Genomic DNA, 14,533 nt, shown 5'->3' on the forward strand with positions numbered 1-14,533 from the left:
AAAATGGTTTGCTGTGTAGAAATGTTTATTGCCGTCAGCATTTAGTCCACCTCCAGTCATGTTTTAAACAATATAAATGTTCTGCAAGAAGTAATTAATTTTGTATGATGTTTTTTTTTTTTTTGCAAAATAAGTTTAAATACCTTGTTAAAATGGCTTACATATAGGTCTACACTTTGCCTTTGTTTAGTATTCAAGGTTTCATGAATATGCAAATAGACCCTACCCTCTCCACACATCTTCAACCCATCTTCAATCTTGTTTTGCTTGCTAATCACGATAACTACCTATATCCGACTTCTCCTGTGGGCTGGGCATCACCACTAATGATAGCGCCACCTTCTCAATTAATTAGATTGGTTCTTTAGGTATATGATGTCATATATCCAGCCTGACTGAATCTGTTTTTTTTTTTTTGTTTGTTTGTTTTTTGAGACTGCCCTTGCTCACTGTAGTTTCAAAGCAAGAAATACTTGCTCCTGATATGCCTTGTAACATGAAAAATGCCACAAGGACACGTTAACAAGGATAAAAACATGAATTTCACTGAATGGGGTCTTCAATCATATGCTAGCTGCTACTACAGTGGGTTAGGAATGTAAACTTTTTCCAGCTGGTCACCGTATATTCTGAACCTTTATCTTTCAGCTGCTGGTCAAACGTTAAATTCCTACCATGCTATACAAGTTCACTGCATCCAATAACTTTAACAAAATAAACTCACAAAGTGTTAAGAAAGGACATATTCTTACACCTGTTTTCCTTATAAACCAGAAAAATACAACTATACATCTTCTTTTACCAAACTGAGATGTGCTTGCCTTGTTCAAACACTTCATTGAAACTCAACAGAAAAACAAACAAACACACAAGAAAACAAACTAAAACTGTTTTGTCCATAGTCAAAGTCTAATCGCTACAGTAGTTAAACTTGTCAGTCTTGTGTTTTTCATGCATAGTCACGTGTTTGGTTCATTGTTATTGATTGGCAGGGCGAGTGACCGTCACGCCCAGCTGGACAGTGAACTGAAGGGCCTTCAGATGTCTCTCAGGGAGCTGGAGTCCTTCCTCAAATGGCTCCAGGAGGCTGAGACAACAGTCAACGTTCTGGCGGACGCCTCCCAGAGGGAAGACCTGTCGCAGGACTCCGCCCATGCGAAGGAGCTGAGGCGACAACTGGAGGTAGGGGCTTTAGGGATACTGTGTGTGTGTGTGTGTGTGTGTGTGTGTGTGTGTGTGTGTGTGTGTGTGTGTGTGTGTGTGTGTGTGTAATCTATGCACAGGTGCTAGCCTATTATCTCAGTGTCATCCTTCATTAGCGCATCCTTCACCAGTGTTACTGAGGCCAGGGTGTGTGTGGGAGCATCCGTGTGTAAGCTGCTGGTTTAAGGGGTGCGGATGAGAGGGCACACAGAGGGCGGGTGAGTGCTTGTATGCATTGAGTGCGGCTCATTGATCCTCTTGTCCTGTGCTGCTTAGGAATTCTGTGTGTGTGTGCGTTTGTATGCGTTTGCGCTTCCTCTCACTAGCTTGTCATTTACCCAGACCTTCCCTCAGGGATCTGTTGACACACATCATCTTATGCTTTATGTAACGTTTTAATCCCAAACTCACTTCACCTCACCCTTTCAACAGATAAAATGGGCACTGAGCTTCTTTTTTTTTACATCCTAGTGAAGTTGAAAGGTCTTTCTTTAAAATGCTGACCCTGTCTGTCTTGTCCTGGTCTCTTTTGGATTATACACTTAGGAGCTTTCATCTGCACAACCTCCTCTTTTTTTTTTTTTTTTTTTTTTTTCAGAAATGGTCAACGATTTGATGTGCGTGTATATAAGCTCCCTGTTGCTCCTTAGAGAAACGTCTTGTCCCTGAGAAAATGTTGCAATGTCATTCATCTTTCATAACAGAAAGCTTATGTTTAATAATAACATTCTTGGTTTCATTGTGCTATCACTCCCATTTCCAATTATTTAAAAACAGGCCAAGGTTATTGAGAAAAATGGCAGTGAGTCACTGCATGAATGGCGCAAAGATTTTTGAGAATTAATTTACTTGGTTTTGCAGCTCATTGTTGAGGCTGGATTTGGTCTTGATCGTAAAATTCCTATAGTTGGGGGGGAAATTGAGATTATTACCTGCTTGTTACAGTGATCTACACTTGTTTAATCAAATCTAATCCACCACTGTAAGCCCTTTCAAACTTTCAGAGGACACATGCTGAATACTCTTGGATTTTATTCTTAAAAGTTTGTGGTAAATGTAAAAGAGTTGAGTTGAAATTTAATTTAAGTGTCAGTCAAAGGCTGATATCTCAAGAAATACTGGCACACCACTGTATCGGTGGATCTATTTGAATTGGTCATCGCCCACTGTCTTTAATTTTATCCTCTTTTTGTCTCATTTCCATCTTTCTGTCTCAGTTGGAGTCGAGACTGATGGATGGCACTCATGTCTACAAAGTAGGGTAATGAAACACAGACAAACTCTGGGCCTTAGAGAACGTGTGTTGACATAGAGAGTTATTTCCCCAACTCTTTTCTTAACTCACAATGACTGTTCTGCACTGTTTAGTGTCGGGTTACTTCAATCATAGTTTTTGGCCACAGGCCATTGTCATTTTGACTGCTGTTTTCATATTAAGCGCACAGTTGGTGAGTAGTTCGGAGCAGTGACAAATACAAATGTGACACATTAACTGACAATCCCTGAAAATGTTGAGGCTGAATGGATTATGAATAAAACCCAACTGAGATTCTGATATGGGATGCACTAATGATACGCTGGACCACAGGACTCCCCAGCTTTTGCTGAAAGGAAACTTTGATAGAGTCAAATGAATAAAAAAATGTCTGGCATTTTGGAAAATACAAATGTATTTATGTATGAGAGTGAGATAAGATATGTGATATTCATACGACTCTCTTGTTTGTCTGTTTAAGATATTAAGCTACAGTCATTACGTAATTAGCTTAGCTTAGCATAAAGATGAAGAGGAAGAAACAGTTAGCCTGGCTCTCTCCAAAGTTAAAAAGCCACTTTGATATGAAATAGTAGGGTGAATACAGGTATTAATATTAATTAAGGCCCTGTTCCATTCAGGTCAAACAGAGTCAGGGTGCTGCTATTGTGCATGCAGCTTCACTGGAAAAACTCTGCTACACTAATGGAAAGACTTTAATTAGTGTCTTTGTTAACACCTGTGTGATAAATGTATGATAAATGATGAACTAGTAGGGTAACTGCGATCTCATATCCAAATGGTTGCTGTGAAAAAGGTCTAATAACACCTGCATCTCTTTAGATGAGATGCATGATGCCACTCTCAGGAAAGGTTCAGTCTTCATCAGCACTAACTAACCTGCAGTAACCTGAACATACAAACAGCAACACAGGTGATAAAAACTAATGTTCAAACCACAGAGATTCAGTTAGAAGCTACAAAAGAAATGAGAGCTTAACACACAGAGACTTTCTTTCCTTTCTCTCTTGTTTTCCAGCACAGACATGAGACTTTCTGGCACACATCAGAAAAACAAAAACAAAAAGGCAAACTCAAAAATGTGTCAATTGCCTATTTTTAGCGTTCTACCTGCATTTTACAAAACCTGTGTATACATGCTAATGATACAGGAAACAGTTACAGCATCAAAGTCTCTCTAAAACCACAAATTGTTGTTATTAAATTTCAGTTTGTGTACACATTAAATAGAAAAGATACACTGTGGTAACAGAGTGCCAAGCTAGGTTGTTTCCCCTGCTATCCAGTCTTTATGCTAAGCTAAGATAATCACCTTCTAGTTCTTACTTAAATACTGACTGTACAGGGATTTAAGTGCTGTCAGTCTTCTTATGAACTCATGTTTAAGTATTCCATTAATATTTGTTTGCTTATAGACTGTAGTAGATTGGGACTTAAAACACATTTTAAACATAGTCTCTATAAAGTGGTTTACTATAATGGTGTTTTATAGGGATAAAATCTTATACTACAGTATACAGTTTGCCATCTTACACTGTATTGTCTATATTCTGTGCAGTATATTGTGATATAGTTTATTTTCTGGAAATGTGATCGTGCAAATGTGTAAATCCAATCTTGTCATAAAGCAGTTCTGCTCATTAATTTGCAACATCATCTGCACTGGTCCAAGAGAGCCAGAGACATTAAAGGGATAGTTACGTAGGTGTGAATGGTTTCTTTCATTTATATATCATCATATCATTTCATGGTATGTAATGTCATATCATATCATAACTCTGACTGGAATGTGTGGGTGGTATAGCAATAATGGCATCAAGCAGAAAAGTGCAAAGGTTCACACTGCTGGAGGGGCTGCTTTTATCAAGCTGAACTGTTTGACTGTTTGGCTGTAGGCATTAGATTTGTAGGGTGTGTGTGTGTGTGTTGACCATAGCAATGAGAGGAGCAGACGCACACATGCCTCCGACAGCCTCGTAGTTGAGACCTGGTACTGTCAGTGCCATTAACACTGAGCCAACAAAACACTCTCCCTTGTAATTCCCTGTGAAGCAGAGTCGATACTCTGTGGAATGACTGAAATGGACGCTGTAGCCAGTTAAACCTTGTCTAAACAGAGCTCTTGAGTAAGCTCATCATGATCCCCTCTCCTTGTGACTGTGTGCATATATCTGTGCACGAGTAATGATGATTACTCTCGCCGGCAGCGCAGGTAAGCTGCATGTTGGTTTAAAGGAATTTATTTGTCTTCATGTGTTTGTGTTCTTTTCTCCTCTCTGCCTTGGAGTCTCTGCCTTCATCTGTATAAAGAGACCACGTCTTGTAATGAATCCCTGTAGTGCTCCAGTACACCATACGTGTATGTGTGTCAGTTTGTGCTCATTTTAAATGTATGAGTCATAGTTACGGGGGAGCCATCGGTGTGAAGCGTGCTGCTCTTGGGCGATACAGAGGTTTTCATCCTCACTTCAAATGAATGCCTCTTGTAGTGTGGTTGCGAGAAGGAGAGTGTTTTTCACCCGCACGTCAGATGAAAGTCAACAGATAGAGTCATAGACAACACCAATAGGTTTAAAATACCCACCTGTGCGTAATACTGTGTGGTCAGAAGCTCTTCAGGAGCTAAGCGGCTGCTTTATGATAATCTCTGCTGATTGTGCAGCTATCTGTGCTTTTACATGACTCCCTTGTTCTTCTCCTGCCTTTTTGTCTTCTGATGTCATCTCTCTGGTATTTTGTTGAATCTAACAGATTTCTTTCTCTTAAGATTTAGCTGTTTTCTGCATCAATAAAAAATGCCTTAAAAGCTCTTTATCTTCTTATGACCTTTTCCTCCTACTTCGCTCGACCCACTCTACTTTGCTCTCACTTTTCTTTTTCATGATCTTTTATCTGTAGTTTGCCAGTAAGGCCTCCCTCTTCTCTGTTAATCTTTTGAAAGCCTCTGCATTTGGGCCACACAAACACAACAGACAACAAACATATGTGCTCCCTCTCTCCTATGCACTCACACATACACACACACTCACACACCATCAAGTAGGAGCAGCTGCTGGTCTGAAATATTTTTCTTTACTCCAACTTTCCTATTTATTGACAGTGTTTCTCAACATAGAAACATGTAAGGTTGTCAAAAGTATCAATACTTTTTCCAATACCCTGAATTTTAAATGATACAGTATCCATTAATTATAGTAAAGTGCCAGCACTATTTTAAAAGAATGACATAAGTGCTCATTAAAGACCTCAGGTCAGTTCATTCTTTATTGACCTGCCTGAAATTTGGCTTGCAGCAGAGCACAGCCAGACAGTGTTAAGTGACTTTTACTGCACCAGGACTTTGTGCACGTTGTCAGTTTAAAAAAAAAAAAAAAAAGATAAAAGTTCTGGTATGGTAACAACTCTAGAAATACCCAAATCTCCTCGATTATTAAAGGACAATTGTAGATTTAAGTCGTGGCTATCAGATTTTAATATTTCGCCTTTAAATTTTATCTTGTGGTCATTTTATGCCTTTATTTGATAGTCACCAGAGAAGAGAAGACAGGAAATGTGGACAGGGACATGGGTTATGACATGTAACTAGAACTGCAATAATCAGTTGATCGAAAGAAAATTAGTTGCCAACTGTTTTGTTAATCAGTTGTTCATCTGCCAAGCAAAAATGCCATACAATTGCTGGTCCTAGCTTCTTAAATGTAATGATTTATAAGATTGTTATATGGATATGTGTGGACTATTGATAAAAAGCATCAGTGAAATTGTGTTGGGCATTTTTCAAATTTTCTGACACTTTATAGACTAAAAGAATAATAAAAAATGAAAGTAAGATCCACTTTATGGACCTTTCTGGAGATTTCAAATGCGTGTCACAGTATTCTTCGCTGAATGAAGTTTGTTCAGTTGTCACTGACAGCTCAGGTAACTGAGGACAAGACAAACGTGGGTGTGGAAGACGGCGAGCTGCGGATGACAGCTTCAGAAAAAGCTACTGAGTGCTGGCTTTTGGTTTTGTCAAACCACGGTTACGAAGGCTGACTGTTTTTTTTGTTTGTTTGTTTGTTTTGCTTGTTTGTTTGTTTGTTTTTTCCTGCCACTTTGGTATGGCAAATGGCTTTAAACACTCTGACACCCATGAGCCTCAGCTGCTTGCTATGGAGATGGGGCCAGTCACATGAATCAGAGCTGTAGCGAATTAATTTGCTTTGATGTTGCAATTGGGAAATTTGCTGAATTCATCCAAAATTGACCCTTAATGGGAAAGTCAACTGATTTACACTGTATTATTGGATCTCTACAGAGCCTGGTTTTGGATTTAGCTCCGCATTATGGTCTGTGATTGGACATTTCTTACCGAAATGCTCCTTGTTAACTCATCTACATAAGTACACATTGACTTTTATCAAAGAAACAGATATTTCCTAATGCATTTACTCAGCTTTTGTTCTCTTGATTCAGCCAGACGAATTTCATGTCTGTCTGAGCCGTGGAAGTGCTCCAACTGTCAGTCACTAACATTGCCAAGACAGAAAATGAATGGGACAGTTATTTCCAGGAACCCTGGACGCCTGGAATAACTCCTCCCTCTCCGAAACTCTATTGTGTGTGCGCGCATCTAATTTCTCGCTCAGTCCATCTCTCTCACCACTGCTGCTTCTCTCTCTCTCTCTCTCTCTCTCTCTCTCTCTCTCTTTCACTGTCTCTTTTTGTCTGTCTCTCGCTCATTGATCTGTCGGATGCTTTGCCTAATGTCCTTCTCCCATCACGACAAATTCAGTGTTTGTCGTCTCTTATTCTTCTGCTTTTGATCCGCTGCTCTCCTTCTGTCCTTCTCCGCTATCTCTCTCTCTCTTTGTGTTCTAAAAGGAGTACCATGTCTCTCTCTCCCCCTCTTCCTCACACTCTTCCTCTCTTTCTCTCTCCGGATCAGCGGCAGTAAAAAGTGAACCACGTAAGACCAACAGCTCTTCTCGTCCAGTGCAACTCGTGCCTTCCTCTCTCCTCTCCTCTCCTGCGTGCTTGCCGGCACTTTCCACTCTTCCTTTATACTCCTCCTTGTTGATTTTTTTTTTCTTCTCCATCCATTCTCTTCTCCATTTTTTTCTTCTCCATCTTCTTCTTCTCCTTCACTTCCTTCTTCTTCATCACCCACCTCTGACTCTGCAGGGTGCCGTCACAAGTGATTTGTTTGATTCTCTTCTGGCTCTGCGGTCGGGGGTTGCGCGTGTGAATGTCCGCGTGGAGGAGAAAGTGAGTGTCTCCTCTTGTCCTGCTCGCTTGCATCATCGTACGTGTGTGTGTGTGTGTGAGAGCGTGTGTGTGCATGCTGAGAGCTGTGTGAGACTGTTTATAAAGAGAGGGAGAGAGAGAGAGAGGGGCTGCACTCGCTGTTTGTAGCGCGTGTGTGTATATGTGACGACACATGGGGGCATGCTGAGCTGAGTACGCTTGCAAGTGTGTGTTTTTTTTTTTTCTTTTCTCTCTCTCTCTGTGTGCATGTGTGTGTGTGCGCATCACGTCAGCTTGGCTGGGGTCTGGTCGGCTGGCTAGGGAGAGGGAGAGGGAGAACAATATGAGCGGGGTAGGGCAGTGCTAGCATGCGGACCAGGAGCAGGCTGCTACAGACTTGTAGCAGTCTTAAGATGATGGCCATGGTCCGGACCTCCCTCCAGAAAGTGGTGGTCTTCCTACACAGGCTCCAGAGGATGGCCATCTCCTCGCCGCGCTACCAGAAACTCTGCAAGGTATGTGGGCTCCAGGAGGGAGAGCAGGCTGGAGGAGAGAGTTTCTGTTCTTGTTTTTCTCTGTTTTTTTTTTATTAAATTGGATGTAAATTTGTTTTAAACTTGTTGGTGAGCAGTTGTTCTTTTTTATGGTTTGACTTTGCTCTCAAAAAACTTTTATCGTCTTGCTTGAGGCTTTTGGATTTGTTTTTAAGACTATTTTTACTCATGTAAAGGCTGTTTGTGTTTGTGTATGCCTATCATCTGATAGCCACAAAGTTCTTGCTGTGTATGTGTATTTTTTCAATGTAAATGCCCTGTTTTTTTGTTTTTTTTTGTTTTCAAAAATAAGGAGTGTCTCCAAGTAGTCTATCTCTGCCTTATCCATTGTTTCTCCTCTATTTTTGGTCTTTTTATTCATGAGTCATTTGGTTGTCAAGACATTCTGTTCCAGCCGATATTGTTTTGGGAGCTCTGTCACCTCCACAGTATGTCGTTTTTAAATATATATACCTCACTGACTTGAGGACTTTTGGCACTTTTTCTGTGCAACAAATAACAATTCCAACTGTGCATAAAATGTGTTGTGGTTTGTGTGCACTTTTATGTGTATTTTTGTCTGTATACTGCCAGTTTTGAAGGGAGTTGACTCTATAGTGGTGCAGGCATAAACAAACTAACAAGAGAGAGAAGAGTATGTGTAGTGTTGTTTTGTAGTGAGTACGTATAGTGTTTTTTTTTGCATCGGTTTGTCTGTGTATTATGTTTTTGTTGTGTCGTTTTTTTTTAGAATTAACTGTGTTTTCTGCGGTTTATGTTTGTGAGAGGTGTTCTGACAGGATATATTGTTCTAGTGGAGTTGCTCTGTGGTCAAAGGATTGATGAGGGACTTTGCTCTGTAATGGCCCTAATGAACAATTAGGTCTCTTAATTAAAGTTATTAACTGAGTTTATCGTAGTGAAGTCTTTTAAATGCTGACATCACACAGAGCTGAAATGTTGCTGCCACACAAACTCATTTGAAAAGAGATAAACAGACTGTGTTTTATGTTTAATGAAAAAACAAAGTCAGTTGTGTCGCTCTGTAACCTGTTAGAGCTGTTTGTCAGCTCTATTGATTTCACCTCAGAGGAAACGACTATTGGTGTGTGGTGGACCTGGTGTCACTTTGTATCTCTGTTGATCATTATTGATCGCTCATCTTCACTTCTGTCTCTCCTGCGTTGCACAACATTGACCCGCTCTCAGTCAGAGGGCAGAGGGGACCAGCTGTTGAGATTTGACAGCGTGAGAGACTAGTGCATCGGAGCAGTTTCTGATTGCTTGCCAGCTTCAATCATGCCTCAACCAACATGTTGTGGACATTCCACTTAATCCATCCTTAATCCATAAAACCATCGCTCTTTAGTGCTCCCCCCTTTTTTCTACTGCATGTGTTTGATAGTTTGTCAGTCTTTCTTTGTATATTTGACAAAGTGTGATCAGGGGTAACGTCTCTTTACTGTATTTTATAGTTTTCACTTTCTTCTCTTGTCTCATAAATATCGTAATATGCAACATTTCCTTAAAAACAATATGTAGAAAAACTTAATCCCTTTCAGTCATCTCTAATGACCCACTAGAAGTGTATGATGGCTAAATCTGCAGAGATCCTGCCCTCTGCCTGTATTTGTCATTATTTTGCTGTCCTCTGGACCACTTTACGAACCCAAAACATCAGTATTCGATGTCATGCGAACGAGCCACAACAACAACAACAGATCTATCTAGGGTGTTGATAAACAGCGTGGTCAAATCTCACTGGTCCTACTTTTAAGACAATAGAGATGCAGAAAGGAATAGAAAGACAATACTTAATGAAAAATGGAGTGTGAAAGAGAGCGATAAACTGAGCATTAGACTTTAATAACTTTCCTGCTCTTCTTAAGTTATTTATCTTGCAGATGGTTTGCTTTCTGCTTGTTTAACTAGTTCTGGGCAAAGCAAGTGAAATCAGATCCTTTCTGCAGCCCTGCATGTGTACAGTATCTGCAAAAAAACATTTGCTCTATCTTTCATTGTAAACCTATTCAGCTCTTTAGCTCATTTAGCTCAATCAGCATCCTTAAGAGGCCAGACCTTCCTGGATCACATCCCTACCGGTGGGAGGCATCAGTCATTCCACACTCGATTACCCTCCCCTGGGTTGCATCAGTCATTCCAGCTTCGTTTGGCCTTCCCTTGGGGGGAATCAGTGATGCCGGGCTTGTCCTGCATCCCTGGGGTGCGTTCACTGGCTGCCAGACTGCAACAGTGACTTCTCGATGATGGATTTGCTTGGGGCTCAACCTCTGGGGTCTGGCTATTCTTTTTGCTTCAGGACAGCACTGGTCCAAATCCGTCCACCTGTCTATTGTCTGATTCAGGATAAAGAGTTCTTAGATAAACTAGAGGCTTCCTTTAAGCAGATTTGTATTGATTAATATCCAATTTAACCACTGTAATTACTGTACGTGAGAAATTATGAGAAGCTTTAAATTTAATATATTTTCCTGGGAAGCATACTGTATTCATCCTGTGGCTGAAAACATATAAATAACATTCAGCTGAACTGATTGACTGAGTCAACGTTTTTCTTGTCAACAGGCTCAGGCTCACATGAAGGCTGTATATTACAAACAGGCTGTATTTTACTTTTGGCAGTCCAATTAAGCTGCAAAGCCAAGCTTATCTTCTAAAACATATTGACCTCCATCATATTGGTCCTCACTATGTCTTAACAGTGGCAGGACAGAGCAGGGTGACCGCCGTCCCTGCTCACCAAGCTGTGAATGATGGGAAGTTTATAAAATCCACTGAGTCATAACCTTTTAGTCGTCTTTTTCTTTTAATCGTGCTTCACTGGTAGCTTTTGGGTGTATGTGTGTTTGTGTGCACCTTTTAACGGCACTCATTATGTTGATGTATATGACCGAGCTTTGCAGTCCTTGCAAGCAAAAGCCATTTAAGAGTTTTTAGAATTGCATCTATTATGTGGTGTGTAAATTGTTTTCTTCTCCCACTTTCACAATTTAAAGCAATGATGTTTAATGAGGTTGTAGACTATTAGAGAGAAATTTTACATCTATACAGTGTTCCCTAAGGCTTTGTTTATGTGTGCGGTCTTACAGTATATTTATCCCACTCACAGAATCACACTCACTCCTATTTAAAATGTTAACTGAATGCGTTAAATATAAATGTGACTCTCCCTGAATCATTCTAACGTCTTGATTGGTCCTTTTCACCTTCTATAGCCTTGTGTGCTGTCCTTGCTCTCAAGTGTTCTTCTGTGCTTGCATGCTTGTGACATGAGTAGTTTACGGCTTTTGAGTAGCGTGCCTGGTTAGTCCGTACTGAGGCACACAAAGAGCCCCGGCAGCTCATTTCATCTCCTCACTTTTGCTCTGCTCTGTCTCTCTGTGTGTAATCACTAGCTGAGAATTGGCTGAAGGGCCCACCTCTCTCCTGAGGAGTGTCCTCCTACTCTCATTACTGTCGCATCGGCTCCTACTGTGTGTGTGTGTGTGTGTGTGTGTGTGTGTGTGTGTGTGTGTGTGTGTGTCCAGCCAAAACCCACTTTAGAAACAGCCCTAAAGCACTGACAATGTGGAGTCATGCTTCGTCTTTCCTATTGTTTATCTCACAAATACTTCGGCCTTTGGGCTCCACACTCCATCTACCTTTGCTTGTGGCTCACCGCTACCCCAGGACAGGTGACTCAGGCATGGGCATGGAGCCCAGCTGTCTGACCTCCCCGTCCTTGAGCTCCACCGGGGTCCTCTGGGTTATTAGCATGTGTTAGCATTAGCAGTTAAAGCCTCAGGTGCAGGCAAATAACCCCCTCCACACTCCCTTCCCCCCCTCTGTGACCTGGCTCACACTCAAATCACAGATATTTTCTTTCACGCACGTTTAGACACATTTGGTTTACAGACACACATGCCCACATTGCCATCCTGTTGTCACTCGCACTTTAAACGCGCACACATGCACACACACATTTACTCACTCAAGCACAAGTTATAAGCAAACACTCACTTACTCCGCAGATAGCCTGAGTGATGAGTCACAGTCGGCAGAATTATGTGGAAACAGATTCATAAATGCAGATCATTTAGATTCATCAAGACATTATTGGGAGAGAAGCAGGGACAATAAAAGGAAATGAAGACGGGATTCCGCTCCCAATCAACATTACACGTAAATCACTGCAGATGGACTTCCTATTGGCAGGGGTGGTGAGTTGAAATAGCACTTAAATCACTGATACGGCCCAGAGTTAAGCTGCTATCCTGCTCTCAATTGCTGTTACTGCAGCAACTGACCGTTCAATTAGGAGGAGATGAGGAGAAACTCGCCATGTGATTGACAAACGCCATCCTGGCAGTGAGATAAAATATATAATAAAACACATTTTGTATTATTAGATGCAAATATAAATGGAGGGAAAGTCCTTCAACCTCCCTGCCTCTCCTCTATCCCTCTCTCACTACTTTGTCTCTCCCACACCCACATCCAGTAAACCCATTTATTGAGCCAGTAATGCATGCGTGTGTTGGGCTTGTGTTTTTCTGCACTATATCGATGGATTTTGTGCACACACTTCCATTAGTGGCTTTCAGGCAGGTCCCAACAGCAGACTAAACCTGCTAATGTCTGTGGTGTATCATCAGCCAGACTTTATGGTGCTGGAAGCTCTGTAACGACACAGCTTCTCAACATGTGATGGTCAGACTAAGTTGCCCATGGAGAGTTACATGTGTATTTATATTATGGCTGCATTGCTTAAGGGATAGTTAGTTAGTTAGTTAGTTAGTTAGTTAGTTAGTTAGTTAGTTAGTTAGTTAGTTATTTGAAGTAAGATTGTATGAGGGACTTGTCCATGGTCAGAGCATTACCTACGTTAGATGCTGGTTTATATGCCCACAGTTTGGAGAGGCAGAGAGGAGCACCAGCATGGAAACTAACAGCTGTTAACAAGGTCAGCAGCACCACTTAAAAAAGGCCCACCTAAAACAATCAATATCGATTTAAGTGTGTGCTATATTTAGGATATTTTCACCGCTTTACCTTGCCAATGGGAAATTCCTGTTATAAGCCAGATATCACTCCCTCTTGCTCAACCAGACTCCTTTGGCAATAACAGTAATTTTAGCTGGCTAGAATATGTTTTCACAATATTCTGTATTGGTTAGATATCTTGATCAAAATGTTGAATTCTCAAAGCAGCATTTTATTTTGATTTCTTTGCCCACAAAGTAAACAAATTCCTTATCAATTAATAATCATTGCCTTTTGTAGCAGAATAAATCATATTTGAGAGCGTATGCAGCAATATATTTAGCACTCTGGTGTGTAGAGCGGCACTTTTACCGAAAATGATTCAATACCGGTGTCAGTGAGTGACCAAGTTTTATGGCTAGAGCAAGCAGGCGATTAGCGGAGCTTAGCTTAGAGAAGCACAGGTAGCGTGGCTCTCTCCAGAGTTTAAAACAGTCATTAATCAGCGCCTCAGAAATTCACAAATTAACCTGTTTTTATCTCATTTGTTAAGTCCATATGCAAACAGAAATGTAAAAGCATCATCTTTTGGTTTATGTGGAGTTGCCTGCTGTTGCTGCACAATTTAATGCTTTACATATACATTGTCTTTAATTTTAATTTAAAGCTGGGGTAGGCAGTTTATTTTTGGTGTCATTGCGCAAAAAAACAATAATAACTAGACTTATGCGAGATGTCTAGTTACTGTTGTGTGAATTGTAGACTTCTGCTCCTCCTCCTGGCTCTGTTTTCAGGTTGTAGAAAATCTAGCAAGTGACAGGAGACTTTGGCCAATCACAGGTCAGTAAGATAGTTGACTGTTGAGCCTCTGTCCCATCACCTCTGTAATTTGACAACCTTGGAATGAGACTCAACAGTCAACCTTCTTTCTCCAGGATCACTTATAGCACGTTTAAATCAGGAACTCTCAAATCAAATAATATTTAAACAAGACAAAAGCAATTAATGACAACTTTCAATCCGGTACTTGATTTTATACTATACTATATACCACAGACACAGTCAGGTGGCATTGAGGTGCAATGCCCAGCTGCACTGGAAGACTTGTTTGTTTTCAGACAGCAGACTTGGCCAGAGCTCTCTGACTCACCTGACATCATGATCTATGGCTGGCCTAGACTTCCCGCTCTGGATCGGACCAAGTTGAGGCAGGATAGAGATTACTATGTCCTGCAGGTTCAGTGGTCAAAAGGCACACCATGTAGTTAAGCATTCAACTCCATCTCAAAATTTTAGCCCTCCTTCCTCT

At 40.9% G+C, this 14,533-nt stretch overlaps 1 protein-coding gene across 1 annotated transcript in view; it reads left to right on the plus strand.

Annotated features, from left to right (window-relative positions):
- The window catches only part of utrn (utrophin), a 215,888-nt gene that overhangs the window by 65,148 nt on the left and 136,207 nt on the right, over window positions 1-14,533 (plus strand). The window contains exon 54 of the mRNA XM_084737221.1: window positions 993-1,182. Coding sequence (XP_084593347.1) covers window positions 993-1,182 — 190 coding nt within the window. The remainder of the gene's footprint in view (window positions 1-992; window positions 1,183-14,533) is intronic.

This window comes from Lutjanus erythropterus, chromosome 15 (genome assembly GCF_056507025.1).
Source record: "Lutjanus erythropterus isolate fLutEry1 chromosome 15, fLutEry1.hap2, whole genome shotgun sequence".
Classification (NCBI taxonomy): Eukaryota; Metazoa; Chordata; class Actinopteri; order Lutjaniformes; family Lutjanidae; genus Lutjanus; species Lutjanus erythropterus.